At 34.8% G+C, this 21,862-nt stretch overlaps 3 protein-coding genes and 1 pseudogene across 7 annotated transcripts; 3 read left to right on the top strand and 1 right to left on the bottom strand.

The window, feature by feature from the left end:
• Nucleotides 1–4,286: 4,286 nt before the first annotated feature.
• On the bottom strand, nt 4,287–6,468 carry LOC120193897 (B3 domain-containing protein REM16-like). Of its 2 annotated transcripts, none has more exons than XM_039196322.1 (5): nt 6,372–6,452; nt 6,134–6,269; nt 5,199–5,748; nt 4,741–4,916; nt 4,287–4,647 (listed from the first exon to the last, which is right to left on the bottom strand). In XM_039196322.1, exons 2-5 carry the CDS (start codon nt 6,242–6,244, stop codon nt 4,336–4,338), a joined length of 1,149 nt encoding a protein of 382 aa, XP_039052253.1. In that variant the 5' UTR covers nt 6,245–6,269; nt 6,372–6,452; the 3' UTR covers nt 4,287–4,335. The 2 variants fall into 2 exon arrangements, with proteins under 2 accessions (XP_039052253.1, XP_039052252.1); XM_039196321.1 differs by having other exon boundaries at nt 4,288–4,647; nt 6,134–6,247; nt 6,406–6,468.
• Nucleotides 6,469–7,076: 608 nt separating this feature from the next.
• On the top strand, nt 7,077–9,539 carry LOC120194048 (rRNA 2'-O-methyltransferase fibrillarin-like). Of its 4 annotated transcripts, none has more exons than XR_005522931.1 (5): nt 7,077–7,590; nt 8,262–8,342; nt 8,428–8,483; nt 8,611–8,673; nt 9,162–9,539. XR_005522931.1 is itself a non-coding variant. In XM_039196450.1 (5 exons), the coding sequence occupies exons 2-5, from the start codon at nt 8,295–8,297 to the stop codon at nt 9,260–9,262; spliced, it is 267 nt and encodes an 88-aa protein (XP_039052381.1). In that variant the 5' UTR covers nt 7,077–7,590; nt 8,262–8,294; the 3' UTR covers nt 9,263–9,539. The 4 variants fall into 4 exon arrangements, 2 of the variants coding, with proteins under 2 accessions (XP_039052381.1, XP_039052382.1); XR_005522932.1 differs by having other exon boundaries at nt 8,428–8,513; XM_039196450.1 differs by having other exon boundaries at nt 8,262–8,310; nt 8,397–8,483.
• A 2,171-nt stretch (nt 9,540–11,710) lies between these two features.
• Nucleotides 11,711–15,124, top strand: LOC120194148 (annotated as a pseudogene).
• A 1,974-nt stretch (nt 15,125–17,098) lies between these two features.
• Nucleotides 17,099–17,994, top strand: LOC120193898 (dof zinc finger protein DOF3.4-like). The gene has a single exon (XM_039196323.1). It carries the CDS (start codon nt 17,245–17,247, stop codon nt 17,962–17,964), a length of 720 nt encoding a protein of 239 aa, XP_039052254.1. The 5' UTR covers nt 17,099–17,244; the 3' UTR covers nt 17,965–17,994.
• Nucleotides 17,995–21,862: the final 3,868 nt, after the last annotated feature.

Raw genomic sequence — 21,862 nt, 5'->3', positions numbered from 1 at the left:
GATTACATTCAACTTCGAGGACACATCATTTACAGCATAACTCAAGGCTAGAAGGGTTATCTGTCACCAAAAGACATTCAAGTTCGACTACGCTTAGCTCCAAGGCACATCATTTGCAGCATAACTTAAGTCGAGAAGGGTATCTGCCAAAGACCTTCGAGTTCGACTACGTTCAGCTCTAAGGCACATCATTTACAGCATAACTCAAGGCTTGAAGAGTTATCTGTGACAAAAAAACTTTGAGTTCGACTACGCTCAGCTCCAAGGCATATCATTTGCAGCATAGCTTAAGTCGAGAAGGGCTATCTGCCAAAGACCTTCGAGTTCGACTACTCTCAGCTCCAAGGCATATCATTTGCAGCATAGCTTAAGTCAATAAGGGCTATCTGCTAAAGACCTTCAAGTTCGACTACGCTCAGCTCTAAGGCATATCATTTGCAACATAACTTAAGTCGAGAAGGGTTATCTGCCAACCAAAGACCTTCGAGTTCGACTATGCTCAGCTCCAAGACACATCATTTGTAGCATAACTTAAGTCGATAAGGGCTATCTGCCAACCAAAGATCTTCGAGTTCGATTACACTCAGGTCAGAGGCAAACCAAATTTATAGAATAGCTCAAGGCAAGAAGGGCTATCTGTCAACAAATTGGTCGAGTTCGATTCCATTCAGCTCGATGACACCTCAATCATACTACTGTCCGGCCGCAATCGAAGTTTTCAAGCCGAGAAGAAGATCTGGGTTATCCGTGCCTTAGTGACAAGGAACCGCTTCTCGGTAGCATAGCTTAAGCCGAGAAAAACTATCTGTCAACGAAGACCTTTCGAGTTCGATTTCATTCAGCTCAAGGGCCTATCAACCACACGGTGGAGTCAATGAACTACTTTCCAGTCGAATTTTTAAGCCAAAAAGAAGACCGAAGTGGACTACAATTTGGCTATAAGAAGTCACATTCTAATTCAAATTCCGAACTGCGACTTCAATTCCATATCATTTCAAGATGGACTCGGCTTCGCGACGAAGGGGTCATCCGCAACACAATTCGACAAAGAGTTATTCTTAATTCAAGTCAATTTTCAACTCCACCGAGCGAAAATTTGTGTCATTTTGTCTTTATCCTATTTTTCGTTCCACGAAAAAAGACAAAGAGTGACAGCTGTAGACACTCATTTTCGCCTGGAGTTATTTTGTTATATATATATATATATATCATTTTATTATATATATGTGTGTGTATATATAGTAATATAGTTTGTGAAAATGTTTTTGACAAAATATAATATATAATTTTCGGAAAACGATTTTCGAAAATTTATATATTATATAGTTTTTGAAAATATTTTTAAAATATAATGTATAATTTTGAAAACATTTTGAAAACATTTATATATTGTATAGTTTTTAAAACATTTTGAAAACTTTTATAGTATATAGTTTTTAAAACATTTTTAAAATATATGGTTTTAAAAACATTTTTGAAAAATTATATAATATATAGTTTAAAAAATGTTTTTGAAAGATTATATAATATATAGTTTTAAAAACATTTTTGAAAATTATATAATATATAATTTTAAAAACATTTTTTGAAAACTTATATAATATTTTTAAAACATTTTGAAAACTATATAACATATAGTTTTGAAAACTTTTTAAAAAATAATATATAGTTTAAAAAATATTTTGAAATATATATATTATATAAATTATATTTAGTATATTATTATTATTTATTTCATTTATTTCATTTTTTTTCTTTTCCAGGGTCTAATGGGTCCAGTAGGTTTTGGGGCCTGATCCAGCCCAATTGACTAGGGTTTCAAAACCCTAACGTATCAAGACAGTCAAAGGCACCGCACAACAAGGTAATCGGACGGTCAAGGGGCGAAACGACCAGCCTGAAATCCCGGGACTGACCCATCTCGGGATAATCGGCCACAACAGCAACGACCCCCTCTTTTTGGGGCTCACAACGGCCAGTGGGGGTTATAAAAGCCCCGGCCGGGAACACAGTAAAAGGGGATATCATTGGAACTCACGAGAGAGCCAACAAGCCACAAGAACAGTACCCAAAATCGACAGAACCATCAACAAGATCGAGTCACAACAGGCAGATACCATCAACGAACAAAACCAACAGACCACCACGGTCGAACAAAACAATGCCATCAAACTACAAGGCCAACCACAGAACCAACAAAACACCATATACAACCAAAAACCACAAACACAAAAGACAACAGAAACCAAAAAACCAAAGCAACAGTCCCTAAAAAATACAAAAAAATCGAGGGTTACTCGGTTTTGTTTACCGAGAGCACGCAAGGGCCTAGCCATAACTGAGGGGTGGCCGGAACTCAAGAGACAACAGTTTTAAAAGGTAAAAAACCGAAACTTACGCTCTAGATCTACGCTGTTATGGGGATATTTGTGGGGTTTGGACTTTAGATCGGTGCTCGGGGTGTCAAGGCGAGTGTTCTGGGTTATTTTTGGATTTTCCGTCCGCCGGTAGAGACAGCCGGAGCAGCGGCGTACGGCGGACCAACCATCGGAGTAGGGCCAACCATCTCATTCGGTAGGGCTGTAAATGAAACGAGACAGATCGCGAGCTACTCGAGATCAACTCGATCAAGACTCGATAAATACTCGGATCGAATGGACTCGACTCGAGTTCTTAGCGAGCCAAAACGAGCTACTTGATATTCGACTCGAAAAGCTCGTGAGCAACTCAAAAATATGATATATTAAGATTTTATTTTTTAAAAAATAAATTATTAATAATATTAACATTTATGTATTAATTTTTTTAAAAATATAATAAGATTTTCATGTATTTAAGGTTTATTCGAGTTTAAGGCTTCAATCGAGTTAAGTTTAAGATTTTTTTTTTTCATTTCGAGCCTTTTCGAGCTGCTCGGGAGCTTCAGTTCAGAATTTCGAGTTCGAGTCGAGCTTGAAAATTTTAAACTCGCGAGTTTTCGAGTCGAGTCGAGCTCTATTTCAGAGTTTTCGAGTCGAGTCGAGTTCAGTAATACTTGAGCTCGACTCGGCTCGTTTACACCCCTATCCTTCGGTGAGGAGAGCGTGAGAGACTTTGTGAGGAGGGATTTTTAGAAAATGGTGATAATGATGAATAAGAGAGGGTTTTTAGGTATTTATATATAAAGGACCTTTGTGCAAATAAAGAATTTTAAAATCCTTTCCACAATCCCTATAAGTTTGAATCGCAATTCAATTCGGTCACCCACTTCAATTTTACCTCTAAATTTCTAATTTAATCAATTTAGTCCATGTCTATATTTTTATATTTTATGAATTGGCCACCTACTTTTTATTTTTACTTATGAAGTTCATTTTAATACTAATTTAATCCATTAATTTCAATTTGTCTCAATTTGATCCTCTAAGTTGTTACTTTATTTTATTTTTGAAGTTTTTCTTATCTCCATATTTCCTTTTTTTCTTGATTTAGCATTTATTTATTTTATTCCTTATGTATTTATTTTTTTTCTAACATTTTCGATCTCTTTTTTAGAGAAAGTCCAACCAATCAAAGGTAAATACTTCGAATTGAATATTTTAAATTTTAATTTTAATTTTAATTTTTCGCAATTAAGGCAACCAACAAATTAATTGGTACTAAAAGGGCGATTCAAGAGTCTTAATCTTTCCTTGACCATAACATACTCTCGAACCCGATACGTTTCTGGTACGACGTAGATCAGGTAAGATTGTGTCCGACCCATCTAAATTCGTTTTAAAATGATCGGTGGTAACTCCAACTCAATCAATCCAAGTCGAAGCTCAATTCAGGGCCCAACCGAAAGACAGTTCCGATATATTGAAAATCTAAAATGTACATTTAAGCACTTAAATTTTAAAAGCACTTCTCGGAAGAGCATCATGTAACAAAACATTTTAAAGTCAATAGTAAAGTAGCCCACAGCATTACATGTTCCAGAGTGGCCCTAACTTAGTACCCGGCAGGCATTATTTGTTCCAGACTAGGCCTTGGTGGCTACTGCAGTCTTACTATGTAATATCATGATGAGAAGTTGATCAATCAAACAGAATGAAATACAGACGTCATTCTATGTTAAGTGGAATTAGAGAGAGAGAGAGAGAGCAAAACAGCAAAATAAACGACAATCAAACCAATCTAGCAACGAACGTCACAGAAGCGGAAATAGAGAACAATAATCATACATAATTGACAACTAGATAAAGTTTCCATTAGGAAGTAGTAAGCACCACAGATTAACTTACTTTTAAAACTACAACTTACCAACATATCATACATTTATATTTATATAAAGCCGTACCTAGAGATGATGTTTCAACTGGTGCTTCCAGAGGCAGGGTGCATGGTCAGAGGAACTGGTGCTTGAACCGGTGCATCCAGAACCCGAAAGATGCCAACATCCAGGACGATAGGCTTTCTTCCCATATCAGATGGCTCAAATACACACACGTCATGTTCTATTAAATTGTTGTCACACGCAAAACTCTTCCAACCACCAGAAAGCCCTCCACAATCACGACCTTTGTGATAATTAAATCTGGTCCTCCATGTACGCTCATTAATTCGTAGAATGACATCCATGTTTTCTCTTAAGAAATGTTTAGCTGTCCATGCCATAGGGAATGCCTGCATGGACCCGGAAAGACAATGATAAACCAGGGACATTTTAAAAACCACAAATTACCAAAGTTCTCAATCAAGTTCAGTGATGAAGTTTACCATATAAAATCGTTTCCACACATGTGTAGGCTTCATAACCACCATAAAACCTTCTTTGGTTAATGCCTCCTGTGCCTTTAAGAAGGCATTTGCTTTCTCAAGTTGAGTCAAAGGCGCTTCAAAGCATGAAGGGTGAGGACTGAACTCATCTTCATCAATTCTAGTACCATCAAACGCTGAAACATTGGTATAATTAAAACGGAGTAAAATAATCGGCCATCAAATTTGAGCTTTCTAGAAAGGCAACAATACTACATTTTAATTTGTCATTAAAGCACAGTTTCCTAACGCGAGTCCAACAACAAGGCACAACAAATGAATACGCAATATATACCCACCAAAACTCATTGCAAAGACCATAGTTATTTGCAGTATTAACAAACTTATCAAAAGTTAATTCCAGCTACGAAACAGGTTTTATGTGTAGAAAAAGATTTTAGAAGTGCTTCAACTCGTACCAATTTCTACCTTCACTTCTCCATCAACAGTATTAAGTTCTTTGCCTCCAAGATGCCTAGCATGAAGTGACTTAGCAAATGAACCTGCACGCCGACCCTTCTTATTAGTAGCTGCGGTGTTGATAGGTTGTGTCAATGGCGTTGTGTGAATGTTATTAGTAGATTTTTCTGGACTGCTTTCAAGACCACAGTGTGAAGAGTTGTGCACAATTTCATCATCATTTTCATCAAGCTTCCGTTTTGTTTGGTAACTGTTGTTGGGTTCCTTATGCACACACTTCTTCACAAAATAAGAAGATGCCTTCTCGCACAAGCTCTGGCCTTCAAACATAAGAACATCAAAATGGGACAATCCATTATACTTGAAGATCAAAAGGTCATTCTCTTCCAAAGAATGGTCGAGCACAAAATTTTTCCATCCACCTTCAAAGAACAAGGTTTCATCATCTGCAGTCAGTCCTAAATCCCATATTAGACCACTAGGACCTTTGACAGTCAAGGTTTCAGGAAGCTTTTTCATCATATGCTTTGCAAACTTTTCTGGTATTTCCTGCAGTTTCATACATCATTAAAATGCAAGGTAAATATATTATTTAAAAAACATCAAATGCAAAAATTCCTGAAATTTGTACAAAGAAAAAGCCAAAGAATGGTAAAATTGATTGCTAAAACCTGCCTATTACATCAAAATCTAAAATGCTATAAGTTTTAACAGGAGAAACTGGATAAGTATGCCGGCTGGGAACATGACAACAAGATCAAGCTTTGTCCCTTCAAATTTGCAGCTTCATCGCAAGATTAAAAGTCCATATTAGATCTTCTAACGTAGTTCAACGTTCTTGGTTTTTCAGAGTATTTTTTACTAAGCCTATATAGAATAACCAAAAGACAAAGCAAGGAAGGAAAAAGGAGGAAGTGCGAAAAAGGGAACTTACTAGCCGCCGAAGAAAATCGCCACGGAGACATTGAGAGAAATGAATGCACTGAAAATGGGTCCAAAAGATCTCCTCTTCCCTGCTTCGACAAACCCCACAAGAATCTCCCATTTGCTTAAGCACACAGATCCGCGCCCAAAATCCAGATGATTGACCAAAAAATTTTTAGAGTTGAAGACCCATTAAACCAACAAAATTAAAAGACCGCATGTCTCGAGAAGCGGGCGTAACTTTTAACTCGTGTACAAAAATGTTGGATGTAAATCACTAACCTCGAAATGCTAATATGCTCCGGCTTTGCGAGATTAACAACTAAGAGAGCTGAGCCAGGAGAGTAGACGGAGGGGAGTAGTTGAAAGTTGGGTAAATTACATGTTTAATACTCAAACTATCAGTCTTGATCTGTTTTAGTATTTAAACTTTTATTTTTTTAAAACATATACCTAAAGTTTAATTTTTATTTCATTTTAGTACTTTTTCCATTAAAAACTTTAGTTTTTGTTTTTTTAGTAACCCGTTCAAAATTTAACGTTAAATTTTGAAAAAATTAAAAGTATAATTACTAAAATAGATCAAAACTAATAGTGTATATACTAAATTCGTTAAGTATTTAACGGTAAGATACTAAAATGAAATGAAAACTAAATATTAATTATGATTTAAAAAAATTAAATATTAAATATTAAAATGAGTTAAAACTAATAATTTAAATATTAAATATGTAGTTTACTCCCGAAAGTTCAACAGTAATGTAAAAACAACTAAAAGGACGAGCCTTAGGCCTTTGGGTGTAACATACTTGTTAGCTGAGACTTGCCCATGTTTAGACTTGGGGGACAGGGCTGCACACCGCATCCATTATGTTTTGTCTCCTCCCTCTCGGCTCTGATTCTATATGAACACGTGACATCAGATTCTGATTCAGTTTTTTGGTAGGAAAGAAACACTCAAACCCGATTACTGAATACCTAGGCCTGGCCCAATTAGGTTCAACGGTCCACTAGTACAATCTCCGCCACCAACGCCGGTATAATTCATGTCGCAGGACCACCGTCGATTTTCTTACCTCTCTCAATAGTCTATTCACCACTTGTATCGGTTGTCAAATCTCCACCGCCTCTATCATCATCACCACCAAAGCAAGAAATCATCCTACCACCACCTACTCATCACCGCTGCCTCCACTTTTAATATTTTGCCACTGTTTGGAAAGGGGAAAACATTTTATGGAAAATGTTTTCCCCGTTTTCCTGTGTTTAGTTTCGGTAAAATATCTGGGTCAACGTAAAATATTTTACGGTCAATGGAAAAATGAGAGGAAAACACGGTATTTTAACTTACCGTTTGGAAAAGGGTAAGTTGTTTTCCAGTTTTCTCTCGTCCCTTTCTCCACACCGAAAAATCGATCGACTGTTTGGAATCCTTCTCACCGGCGAGGCGGACGGTCGTTTTCTCAGGTATCTCTCATTTCATCTTTCTCTCCTTGTTTTGGGTAGCTTTCTTCTATGGGTTTATTTGCCTAGGTAGCTGTTTTTTTGGGCTTCCTTTTTCTTTACTAAGTTTTTGGTTTAGAGATTTGGCGTCTGTAAAATTGTTCCAATTTTTTTCGGGTTTTTAGCGTTAGCTACTTGATAGTTTTTTTGGGGCTTCCTATTTCTTTACTGAGTTTTTGGTTTAGAGATTTAACGTCTGTAAATGCTTGCATAGGGGTTTACGGGTCCTTTTTTGTTATTATGGTAATATCTGCTCTATTATTGTGCTACTTTTAGTCTTATGAAATTTGGGATTTTTAAAAAATTAAGCCGTATTTTAATTGTGTTAATCCAGAGATTGTTTCTATATTCTATTAGTTCATATGTTATTTGATGAGTTGGTATTAGTTTCCATATGCTTAGCTAAATATGGAAGAAATCAAATTCGAACATGGGATTTTCTTTTATGCTATTCTTTTCCTGGAAGCTGGTTTCTCATCCTTTTGCCTATACTATTCTTACGTTGATTGACATGAATTATATAGTTTACTTCAGCCTCTACTGGTAATGGTGTTTCACTTTTGTTTATGTTTTCGTAATGATATCTGAAACCATTAATCTTTTTGTATTGAAGTGTTCTTATGATGTTTTTTTAGGACAAACATGTGAAGGAAATTGTCTTGAAAGCAATGGGGCAGACAATCAGTAAGACAGTAGCCATTGCAGAGATTTTAAAGGTTTGTGCCTTTATTGATCATCCTTGCATTTTGTTTCCTGTGTTCCATATTTAGATTCATATGACCAAGGAAGGGGTTGTGGCAGAGGGAGAGGGCGGAGTTGGGGCAGGGGTGGATACTCAAACTATGGAAATTATCAAGGTATAGAATATGGATTTGGATAACGTTATGGTAATTGTTGACATTTTTCTTTGCACTTCTACATTTATCAAGTATAAATTTGTATTTTAGTTGGACCATACTTCATACTTCAATTATTTCTTAATAGATAACGGTGGATACTCAAACTGGGGCAGAGGTGGTGGGCGAGGAAGAGGTTGGGGTTATCGTGGTAAGTATACTTTATTCACAGCCTTATTGAAGGAATGGTATTTTTTTTCACTTCGAGAAGTTTCATGTTTGTGCATTTATGCGAGTAACCATTGTTAAAATCTTCATACATGCTAAACAAGAATAGTTCATAGATGAATGCCCTTTGTCTTGAAATTGCAAACATCTGTCTTGACTTTCCTTACTCATCAACCAACCCATTGCTATTTTTCACAATACAAATGATGTAGAACATAGATTTCAGAGTAGATCGTACAAAAAATTGTCTAGTTTATAATGCCAATTGTGATGAAGTAGAGTTCAAAGGAAATACTCAATGATCATACCGATGATATGTTTAGCTTGGGCCAACAGCTTTTGCTTGTTATGAGCCATGACAGTTATATCTATCAAAGTTAGCTCAATTTGGAGAATATAATTCATTAAAAATGAATCTCAAATTGCTGACTATTACTTGTCCATATTTGTTTGGCTGTTTTATTCCGACAGGTGCTGATTATGAAAGAGGTAGAGGTGGTGGTGGTGGTAGAGGCTATAGCCGTGGCCATGGAAGGATGGGCGATGGTCGATCCAGGGGTGGTGGCTACTAAAGCACAATCAAAGGACGCATAAAGCTCGTGTTGTTCCCCCTTTTTTAGCTAGATGCTTGCCTTGGTCGGTGGGAAATTATGGAAGTAGGTGTGTTTATAATAGCGTGAGTTTGTGGGTTAAAATCTCAAGCATTATTAAGCAGTGGTTTTGTGTTTCTGCCTGGCATCATATATGGATGAGGGAAATGTTTTTATTTCGCATTTAGCCAAGGCCAAGAGGATGGGTTTATGATTTGTGCTGTATTTCAAGTTTATATGTAAATATTTGATTTCTTTATTCCTTTGACCTCTTATCTTGTCTCTTTGCCCAACCAATGCAAAGCTATGTCATAACAAAGGTTACCATGAAAGTTGTGGTTAAAATGTATTGACCTTATGCATTGGAGACCATAAAGCCAACAAAAAAAATCAAGGTATTGATATTAAAAAGAGAGTCAACGTTTTTATTTAAATAAAGGGTATCGATACCAAAACATAATATCAATAGCATATTGAGATTCAAAGTCTTTCTAATTGAAAGTATCAATATTAATCTTATAATATCAGTACTGAATGAAAGTATTGATATCCATAGAATGGTATCGATGCCGATCACTTAAGATGCTTAAATTATGCAAGTAGTCATGAAATTTTATATTATTTATGATTTGATCATCAATGTAACTGAAATTGTATGAGATTAATGGCGATGACTTCAAATAATATTTTACTTGCTTATTAGTCCTTAAAATCATAATTGCATATTAGTCATGATATTTTAATCAATTATTAATATTATATAAAATACAGAATTTTATAAAATATAATTATATATAAAAAAATGAACCTTTAAAAATAATAAATAATAAAACATATCCAATATTAACAGCTTCTTTATTAAAAACAGATTTTGAAAACTGTTTTCAGAAAAATTACCCAAACAGTGTAAAACATTTTACAATGTATCATCCAAACACTGGAAAATATTTTCTAGAAAATGATTTACATTTCTGTAAAATATTTTCTAGATTTCATTTTTCGAAAACTGTTTTCGGTGAAACAAATAGACACTAAAAGCATAAACCAAGTGTTTGTTTGTAAAGGGTCACTGAGAGGCCATGTTTTATAGATACCCACCTTAAATGTGATGTCGTAAATTTAAAATTTGTATTTAATATCTCATGTCTCTTTCTTAACCTCTTTGTTCTGAAAATATTAGAGGAATATGCATTATTGATCCTTATTCAAATTAAGTCATGTAAATGATAAAAAAAACATAAACTTGAATAAAAATAATAACTATGCAAAATAAAGATTATATATTATTCGCCTTTGTCTAAATTAAGAGATATGAATGACTAATTTTTTTTTTTGATAAACTTGTGGTAAATACAATATAATATCTGTTTAAATATTTTCAATCAATTGACAATAGATGCTCGTACTTCTATCTATGTCCGAACTTAAAACATCTAGAAAGAATAATAAATCACAATTATTAAAAATGACTTAATAAACGTAATTAATTGCTAATTCATATACTTAAAAAATTAAAAGGAAAAAAGAAAGCAACACTCCAACCAAAAGTAGCACAGATGTCTTTTATTCCCAAATAATTTGTTTATAATATATTTGGTTATACGATCAACTAATATATCACTCCCACGTTAATTACAAATCAAGCCCGTAAGCTTCTCAAAATGATGATGATGGCACGTATCTTTCGGTACTGGCAAACTATCCTCTTAATAAACCTAATGCTACCTAGATTCTTTTTCCTATTCTCTCTGGATTTTGCAAGCCTGAAGATGTTGTTTTGACCTTTCTTAGTGTCTAATCTCTTGTACATTTCCTCGTATACCTTATTTTTGCTTTAGCCACTGTTTTCTTGGCTACCCGCTTTGCCTCCTTATATATTTGTTTAGCTCTCGATCTTTCTTCGTCGTCATTACATTGTAGTAACTCCTTGAAGAAAGTTTGTTTTGTCTTAATCTTAGTTTAGACTTCGTCGTTCTACCACCACGATTCTTTATGTTCCTTGACCTTCCCTGTCGACAACCCAAGGATATTTTTGCCCACCTCTCTGATGGAATTTGCATGTTATGATTAGATAGAGAAGTACTAAATATTCCCACTAATATTTTCTCTTACGATCTAAACGCCCCAAATATGTATATAGGATTCCGATGAAGGAGATGGCTTTTTCTCTCATAAAAGTCGGACAAAAGGAAAAAGGTAATGCTTTCAATGTGCCACCCTCACTTACCATGAGAGGATTTTGACAGCAATTGGCTTCTTGTATTTTAGCTAGCATTAATTATGCCTTACTTTTTAAAAGCACTTTCAGTTTTAGTTTTCCTAGTAATCAGTACTTTTCCAGCTTTATCCTATACTATAACACCACTTCAGCTTTACTATATAATAATCCATTAACAAGTCGCTAAAGCTTGTAAACTTATGGACTCAATAAACCTCGAGACAACTGCAATGGCACATATCTTTCAGTTATTGCAAACTATCCCCTTTCTCAACTCCGTCCTTGTTGGTGGCCTATCTTTTATCTTGTTGATTTTCCTCAAGCGATTTGTGCTGTCGGGTCGCAACATGGGATCTACCAGCCTTCCAACTGTCCCAGGTACCCTCGGATTTCCTCTAATTCTTCCTTTTTTGAACGTTTTCGTTCGGGGTTTTTTAATTATGATCTGCTGAAGATCTTTACTAATTCCCGAGTTATAATCAGATTTGAATGAAATGGAATGAGATTCTTTTTTATTTGGTGTTGCAGAGGTACCAGGGCTACCGATCATAGGAAATTTGCTGCAGCTGAAAGAGAAGAAGCCTCACAAGACATTCAAAAAATGGGCAGAGACATACGGACCTGTTTATTCTATCAGAACGGGGGCTTCTACTGTTGTTGTCATCAATTCTCCCGAGACGGCCAAAGAGGTTAGCACTTAGTTTCCTTCTTGTTTTTTGGCTATTTGTCCCACCCTCCCATCGCTTGCATCATTGCAGTCACATGAGCAGGAGCATGATGGATGAACGAAAGTTGTCCTTTAGTTGCAGAAATAGCCCAAATTTATTGGGTTTCCTGGGCTTGAATTTGGGTCCGTGAATTATTGAAGGGCATTTTTTTAACACTTTATATCCATGTTTAAACTTCATTCGTTACTCTATGGATAAAAAGATGAAATTCAGCCTACCGAAATCTCGAGTCTATGTGGGCAAGGATTTAGATGCCCAATAATTAGCCCAATTTGACTCCAGTATTTGTTTAACATATCTTTAGGATATTACCACATTTGGTATCTGTACTTTGATAAAATATCTAATGTGATATTTTTTTAATTTTAGAATATTTAATTTGATACATATTCTTTGACAAATAATATTCATTGTGATACTTGAACTACTATTCTGTGTATTATTGTGTTATATGTGACTTTTCATTGATTGATTGGGCTCTTACTAATAGTATTAATCCATGTGCCATTATAATACACAAAATAATAGTTCATGTACGATACTTACAAACATTGTTAACACATATACCATAGCAATACACTGCATAATAGTTCAAGTACCATATTAGACATTTTGACAAAGTATAGGTACCCCAATGGACATTTTATCAAAGTATGTGTACCATATTGGACATTTTATCAAATGAAAAGTACTACATTGGACATTTTAAAAGTTCATGTGTTACCTCGAATATTTGGTTAAAGTAATGTACCAAGTGTTATTCTATACTCCTATCTATTTTTATTACACTAACAATTCAAATCAATATTTATTATCAGAATTATATATATCAGGATGAGCCTATTTATTTCGTAGTTAATATGACCCAAAAGCCTAGTTAAACCAATATGCTTGGAATTAGAGCAAAGACTGTATCCTTGTTACGTCTGCTTAGTTGTTCCAAATTACTTAAAATCAGTTCACACTATCCTTTGGTTACTCCATCTAAATCCTACCATTTCACAGGCAATGGAATTTATATTCTTTGCTGCTAGTGAAGCAGTCCAGGTTGATTATATTATCTTAATTGTTATATTTTGGTTGCTGTATAGGCCATGGTGACAAGGTTTTCATCCATTTCAACTAGAAAGCTATCGAACGCATTGAAGGTTCTAACTTTCGATAAATGTATGGTTGCAACAAGCGACTACAACGACTTTCACAAAATGGCCAAACGATGTTTGCTGACAAATACCTTAGGTTCAAGTGCCCAGGTTTGCTATCAAGACTCTACGATCCTCTCCTTTGCTTGTTTCAAACTTTTTGAGAACCTCGATTTGTTCTTTTCTTCTTATTTTACCCTTTTAGAGACGACACCGACACCACAGAGAAACTATGATTGAAAAGATAGTAAGCCAATTTCATTCTTTGCTGAGAGATGATCCTCTCCAACCTGTCAACTTCAGGGAAGTATTCGAGTCTGAACTTTTCGGATTGGCAATGAAGCAAGTGAGTTTTATTTATCCTTTCTGATATTGGGAACAAAAGGAATGATTTTTTTTGTTACATGTTGTGATAAACACCTTGTTATTAAAATGCAGACAATGGGAAAAGACGTGCAATCGATTTATGTGGAGGAACTTGGTACTACTTTCTCGAGAAAACAACTACATAGAGTTCTAGTCCTTGATATGATGGAGGGTGCAATTGACGTAGACTGGCGAGATTTCTTCCCATATTTGAAATGGTTTCCCAACAAAAGTTTTGAAATGAATATCCAGCTAAAACATTTCAGGAGGATGGCAGTGATGAATGCCCTTATCAAGAACCAGATGGAACGAATCGATTCAGGAGAGGTAGTCTTTTTCTTAGAACCAAATGTCCGAGTTATTTTTTTCTTAGATTCACTTTTTTCCCTAATGAATTGGTTGGATCAAAAACAGCAAGTGAATTGTTATCTTGATTACTTGTTATCCGAAGCAAAGAAACTTACAAAGGAGCAGCAAGCTATGTTGCTGTGGGAGACAATCATTGAAACAGCAGATACTACTCTGGTCACAACAGAGTGGGCAATGTATTAGCTAGCTAAAGATCCAACCCGACAGGTTGTTTTAATTACTAATTTCCCTTTGTGTCCTATACATTTTCGCCATATTATTAATTCCTTCTTTCAAATTTTACAGGATCGTCTCTACATGAAATAGAAAAGGTTTGTGGTTCTAACAAGATCAAGGAAGAAAACTTTTCGCAAATCCGATACTTGGATGCTGTTTTCCATGAAACCCTTAGGAAGCACAGTCCGGCTCCTTTAGTTCCTGTAAGATATGTTCATGAAGATACTCAAATAGGAGGGTATTATATACCAGCAGAAACTGAGGTTGATTTCTGTTCTACCTGAAATGCTTATTTCTCCTCTAATGGAAGGATATTAAACTGACACTATAACTTGATCAGACTGCTATTAATATCTATGGTTGTAACATGGACAAGAATCATTGGGAAAACCCTGAAGAGTGGAATCCTGAGAGGTTTATTGGTGAACAATACGACCCTGTGGATTTACACAAGACAATGGCCTTCGGAGCCGGAAAGAGGGCGTGTGCAGGTTCTCTTCAGGCAATGTTGCTCTCTTGTGCTGCCATTGGTTGGTTGGTTCAGGAATTTGAGTGGAGCCTGAAAGATGGTGAAGAGAAAGTTGATACAGTTGGGTCGACCTCTCAGAAGCTGCATCCACTGTTGGCAAACCTCAAACCAAGAAATTAAGAGGGAATACCCTCAACTTAATAAAAATAAATAAATAAAGCATTGATGAACCATCAATATCTTGCCAAAACTAAGGTATGCCTATAGGCCACCAAGGAATTAGTTTTAACTATTTGAGACCGAGGTTTAGTTCTCTGAGTCCAATATACTTGCATTTGGAGATGAAATGTACCAGTAAAATTGGCCTAGAAAATATCCCCTGAATGCATGTTTCTTAACCAGAAGTCCTGTAGTTGTCATTTGTGAACCTGTCCCATAATAGATTTGGATTGTGTGTGGTATACAAATTGGAAGGTAAGCGTTGGGTGGAGAGGGACCCAAATAGAAGGATCCTCGAACCATCCCATAACGTATTGAAAGCAATGGGAGTCGGATGCAAGTGTTGGGCACTTTCCTATCCTTGAATATTTCGTTTTCATGCAACTTCTCTCGCTTAAAAATTAATGCACAACCAGCTATAATCTGGGCCTTAGCCTGGAATGGGAACGCAGTTGAATTGGAAAACCGAAAATGAGGAAGGGTTAGTGGTACAGTAAAAAAACTTGACAGATACAAGGGGTGAGTGAATCCGAGTCACCATTCCTTCTTTGGCTCGCTGCCGCTACAAACTTGAGCCCCACGCATGCTTAGCCTTTAACAGTAACAACCATTCCATCTACCACGTGTCCAACTGTCAAACCCCCTCTTGACCAGTGTCCTGCGCCACTGGAGTCTGGAAAGGGGGTCAGGGCAAGATGAAACCGGTAAGTTATACAGTGCGGCAGGTTTAAAAACGGCTAAAGGCGTTATCGGTTTTGTTATCATTTAAATAATAAAATCGGTAAAATTACCTAAATTTTTCCAATAATTACCTAAAATATTATGTTAATCCGGTCATTTTTTAAGCCTAATAATATTTCCGGTATTTTTTTTTCTCAAAAATCCGATAAAAAACACCTAATAATAACAAAACCGATAACACCTAATAATATTTTCGATAAATTTTACCGATTTTATTATTTAACATAATAACAAAACTAATAACATTTTATTTTAACCGATTTTTAGTCTGCCACACCGAAACTATCCTCATGAAGACCAGGTCAAGTCATTCCCCCAAAGCAACGACAATCCCAGGCTTGCCAAAGCCAGCCTCAACCCCAGTCAAATTACCTACTGTTCAATGACAAATCGGATAAACTATTAGAAATACAGAAGGAATATTTACTATTATTTAAAGAATGATCATGTAAATATACGGATACAAGGCGGTGAACAAAAAAAAGAAAACCCCACAACATATACAAATAAAGATATTGGAGAGAGAAGCGAAATCAAAGGAGCAGAGATCTCGGCAACCGAGAAATCCGGCTAACAGGGACAGAGTTGAGAGTACCCGGCCAGCAGGCAAAACCCAATTATTGTTTCCCACGCTGCCCGACATGATTACATCCTCCATCAACTTTTAGTATTTAACTACACTTGTGCTTCTCTTACATTCTATATATTAAATGGCTTCTCTTTTTCTCCCCCTATGCGGGCTCATTAAGCTTGACTGTCCGTCTCGTTTTGAACTTGTCACATTCTTAATCGGTTTAATCAATCTGCACTTTTTTTTGTATTAAAAAAAGTTTAGCTTAATAGTGTGGTTCTTTCATTTCATAATCAGGATATAATTAATAATTTGCATTTTGTTTGAATTTTTTTTAATTTAAATTTATAAAATTTGAGTTGAATAAATTAAATTTATAGAATTTTAATCGAATTTAATGAAGTTATTTAAAATTTTTGATTAAATTTTATTCTAAATATTTATATTATTATGACAATAATTCATTTTAATTTAAACGATTTTTTATAATCATACATACGCACACATGTGTGTATATAACTCAAAATTATGAATTTTTTTGAATTATATAAAATTTATTTTATAACTAAAAAATTATTTTTAATTAATTTTTGAAATTAATTGAGTTTTTAAAATTATAAATTATTAAATTAAATTATTTTTTTAATATTAAATAAAATAAAATAAAATTTTTAAAATCAAATTTGATTGATGCTTACCCAACAAGTCCACAACAGGTTTTGAAATTATAAGATTTTCTTAAGGTTTCTCAGTTCCTCTGCTTTTGCTTTTATATCCAATCCAACATTAACAAAACCCTCAGATACTCTTTTATAACTTCCAAAACCTCTCTGCCTCTCCATCCTCTCAAAACTCTCTCTTCTCTGTCAAGGAATTAGCCTTGACTAACAGCTTCCCATTCATACTCCTTGAAACAATAAAAGACATGTCTTCTGATTCCGGCGACAGGCGTCAGGTTTCAGTTCCAGGAACTATGGCGTCGCATCCACCACCTAAACTGACTGAGCTACTTTCGTGTCCGAGGTGCGACTCAACCAACACCAAGTTCTGCTACTACAACAACTACAACCTCTCTCAGCCTCGCTACTTCTGCAAGGCATGCCGCCGTTACTGGACTCAAGGTGGAACCCTCCGTAACGTGCCTGTCGGTGGTGGTACCCGCAAGGCTTCCAAGCGCTCTCGATGTTCTTCTGGGTCTTCTTCATCGAGCGTGACCCATGAAGCCGAGTCTGCTCCTATGGTTGTTAACCCTATCCCCGTTATTCCTGGACTTGGAATTAAACCTGAAATGGGTTTGGCTGAGGTTAATTTGAACGAAGCTGTGGATCTTCCCGTGAACGGAGGCTTCACTTCATTCTTGACCTCTCAGGGAGAAGGATACTTGACGCTTGGTGGATACGGATTCGGAGCCGGTTCAGGGTATGATGGGGTTTGGGCTTATCCTGGAAATGGTTATAACCTGAGTGGCCTTAGTAGCGGAGGTGGTGGTGGGTCTGGTGGTGCTGCCGCAGGTGGAAGTACTGGGTGTAATACATGGCAACCTTCAAGCGATGTTGAAGGCAACGGAGCGTTAGTTGATGGGGAGTGCTTTGGTTGGCCAGGTCTTGCGATTTCTGCACCGGGGAAATGTTTGAAGTGGGAATAAAAGATTCAACAATTTCAAGAAACAAAAAAAGTGTCGATTTTAACTCTTCTTTTTGTTTGAAAAGTTTGCTGGTTAATGGTGGTGTCGCTTTTATATAGAGAGTAAGACACGATTATAGTAGAATAGAGAAGACTGTTGATCAAAGTGTGTCCTTGTTGTGAGTAGTGGGTTTCTTAATGTTGTTAGACTTTGGTTTTTTTGATGGACTGTAAATCTTTGGTTACTTTGCACTGGTAAAGAAATGAATGGATAAACCACAGTTTTTTTTTGGGGCAACGTTGAAATTCTTCGTTATAGAAATTTAATTTGATTTCCTCTGTAATAAATTTTCCATGGCATAACCAGCCAAATCTCGAGTAATTGATGTTGACCCCTTTTTTCCAACCAGATAGCCGATAGGGTTAACATTAACCAAGACCCGTGCTTTCAAATTACTAATTTCAGACAAGGAAAACAGGTAGTAAGTGGACCTGGAATTTAGAAAGAAAATTTGCTGCTTACATGAGTGACATTCCACGGTTTCAGAAGCATTTTCTTAACACTTGCTCTTTAGTGAACGTTATTGCTTCCATGTCCCTACATGGAAGAAAAGTTCAAACTCTTCCCATTTCAAACCTACTGCAAATAAAACCAAGTGAGAAATGTCGGGACCATTACGGCTGAGCTTAAACTGTTTCCAATGTCCCTCGTCCACTTTCCTTGATATAGCATGAGATAATTCATCCATGCAATACATAAAAATGTACAACGATAGTAAGTCACATTGACAAATATCCCGTGTTGGTTTTAAGACGAAGATAATTCTCCACCATACCATTTGAATAAATAATGAATTAACACATAGCATGATTACATGACTTAGTGTTGTCGGAATACTCGATTCTTGTAATGTGTCATCCATAAAAGATGAGCCAAACATGTCATAAACCTTCTTCAGAAGAACCACCCCAATCTTTTATCAGAATTCTGGACTAGGATGGCCTTACTGCAGCTCTAAGAAATTAAGTTTCTGGTGTTGCTTGGGGTGGTAAAATAAGATATTTAGTAAAAGACTTTAATTAACTATTCTGAGCTGATTAGGAAGAAGTTGGTAATTACTATAAACGATTACTTGTACATGCATGTGATTGGAGATAATAATGTTGGGCCAAAAAAAAAAGATTCCACAATAATACTTCTTATTTAAAATTATCTTTATGATTACCCTCTTAGCCAAATTCTTGTTTTCCCCATCTCTTGACATTGTAGCCAAATTCGTCATACCAAATTTAATAGAATCACGGACTCTAGATGCTTTACATGTGTATGTATGCTATAATAGGGTGACATTATTTATGTTAATAATACGTTTAGTATTTGTAAATTTAAAATTAGTACATATAGCATTTATATTGTATTGAAAATGACAACGTCAATTATTACGTCTTAAATCATTCCGTTTTGGATAGTGGAAGGTTGAATGTGAAGGCAGCAGCCAGGTAATGTGCACAAAGTGCATTTTTTAAAATGTTGAAAAATGGAACGTTGTCAGGTGTATTCATCATTTTCCATCATCAATGTGGGGATACTTGTTAGCCCCACCTTTATATACGACGCATTCACCCCTATTCCAGACTTCCAGTACTCATGCAGACCATGGGGCTTAATAATATATAAAAACTTTTAATTTTAATGAGAAATGCATGAAGCTAAGACCGTTTTAAACTTTAAACTGAAAAAATACAACTTTGAAGCTGAAATTTGTTCAAGTCAAATGCTCAGCGGCTTTTGCCAAAGCAGAATCTGAAAATCACCTTTCCATAACCTTGAAACAAGCTAAACTAAAGGCGTAGAATGTTCCGGGTTGTCCGTTTGCGATGACTAACAATGACAATTCCATGTTTTTTTTAACCGAGTGGCTTCATTGGTGATTTTATGTCTTGCTTTTTTTGTTAATGTTAGGTAGCTTTCCCTGCAGAATGGACAGTGGCAATGAAACTTTAGTTACTATGTCCGCATGCGCATCCGAACATGTTGTCCCCCGTAATTGACGGATTCATTATTCATGCATGATGAATACAGTGTTTTGATTACAATCCACATTTTGCTTCATTATGATATGTCGAGATGATAATTACAGTCATTTGTTCACCGATCGAGATGCTTGAAGACATTTGGTTTATTAATTATTACTATAATTTATTTGACAAGATTAAAAAAAAGCACACTGCACACGGCAGCGATTAGAGAGCAATTTAGGGTGGACTACTTGACGACTGACGATAGAGTGGTTAGGGCTGTTATTCATTAAAATCGAACTGAATCGAACTGAATTAACTATAATCGAATTAATTAAACTTTTTTTTCTTTAACCGTTAACCAAACCGAACTTTTTTTCAACATATTAATCGAACCGAATAAATTTCGGTTAATTTTCGAATTAACCGAAGTTTTTTAAAATTTGCTAATTTATATAAAAATTAAATGTTTTTTAATTAAAAAAGTTTATAATTAATTTAAATAATATATAATTATAAAATAAAAATTTCAGATAAATTTTTTAATTAATTAATATTGATTTAGGTTTAAAAGTTATTGGATCTTAAATTATTAATTGAATTTTAAATGGTTTGGATTTAGCCCATATGTTATATATAATATATTTAATATTTTTTAATTAAAAAAACAGTTTACAATTAATTTAAATAATATATAATTATAAAATAAAAAATTTATATAATTTTTTTGATTAATTAATATTGATTTAGGTTTAAAAGTTATTAGATCTTAAATTATTAATTGGGTTTCAAATAGTTTAGGCTGAGCCCATATGTTATATATAATATATTTAATATTTAAAATTTAATTTCGGTTAATTAACCGAATTTGAACCGAATTAACCGTTAATCGAATTCTAAAAAATTTCTTAACCATTAACCAACCGAACTAATTCGATAATCGAATCAAATTAATCGAACTAATTCGATTCGATCGATTAACCGAATTAATTCAATTATTTGAACACCCCTAAGAGTGGTAATAATAGCACTCAATTATCAATCCATACGGCACCACTCTTATGGTCAAAACACCATAATTCAACGGATTTTGATGGTCTGATTATATATATATATATATATATATATATATATTAATTTTGGAGTTCAGAGTGGGACAATGCTGATTATATAGTAAATATAATTTCAGGGTGGGATGAGACTTAGTTTAAAGTGAAAAATCACATATTCGATTTGATTTGATTAATTTTAATTTATATATATATATATATATATTATATTTTATATTTTTATATTTTATATTTTTATATTAACATATATTATTTAATTATTAAAAATATAAAATTATTATAAATTATATTATTTTAATTATTTTAAAATATTAATATATTCGGTCTAGTCTTATTAGAATCAAGATTTTAATCTAAAAATTAAAACTAATTCAGAACGAGAAAAAATCTACAATTTATCGAGACAAAACGGAATCAATTTTAGATACATATTTTAATTCAAGGCTGTCAAAAAACCGGTACGGCCCATCAAATCCGTGCCTAGGGCTGTAAATGAGATGAGATAGATCGTGAGTTATTCGAGTTCGATTCGATCAAGGTTCGATAAATACTCGAATCGAATGGACTAGAATCGAGCTCGAGCTCGACTGAAGTTCTTAACGAGCTGAAACGAACTACTCGATATTCGACTCGAAAAACTCGTGAGTAGCTTGAAAATATAATATATTAAGATTTTATTTAAAAAAATTAAATTAATAATAATAATATTTATGTTTGATTTTTTTTAAAAATACAGTAAGATTTCATGTATTTAAGGTTTATGTTCTAGTTTGAGTTTGAGGCTTCAATCGAGTTAAGTTTAAGAATTTTTTTTTCATTTCGAGCCTTTTC

The sequence above is a fragment of the Hibiscus syriacus genome, unplaced genomic scaffold (assembly GCF_006381635.1).
Source record: "Hibiscus syriacus cultivar Baekdansim isolate YM2019G1 unplaced genomic scaffold, ASM638163v2 tig00116997_pilon, whole genome shotgun sequence".
Taxonomy (NCBI): domain Eukaryota; kingdom Viridiplantae; phylum Streptophyta; class Magnoliopsida; order Malvales; family Malvaceae; genus Hibiscus; species Hibiscus syriacus.
The sequence above is the reverse complement of the archived record's forward strand: the minus strand, read 5'-3'. Positions and strand labels throughout refer to the sequence as shown.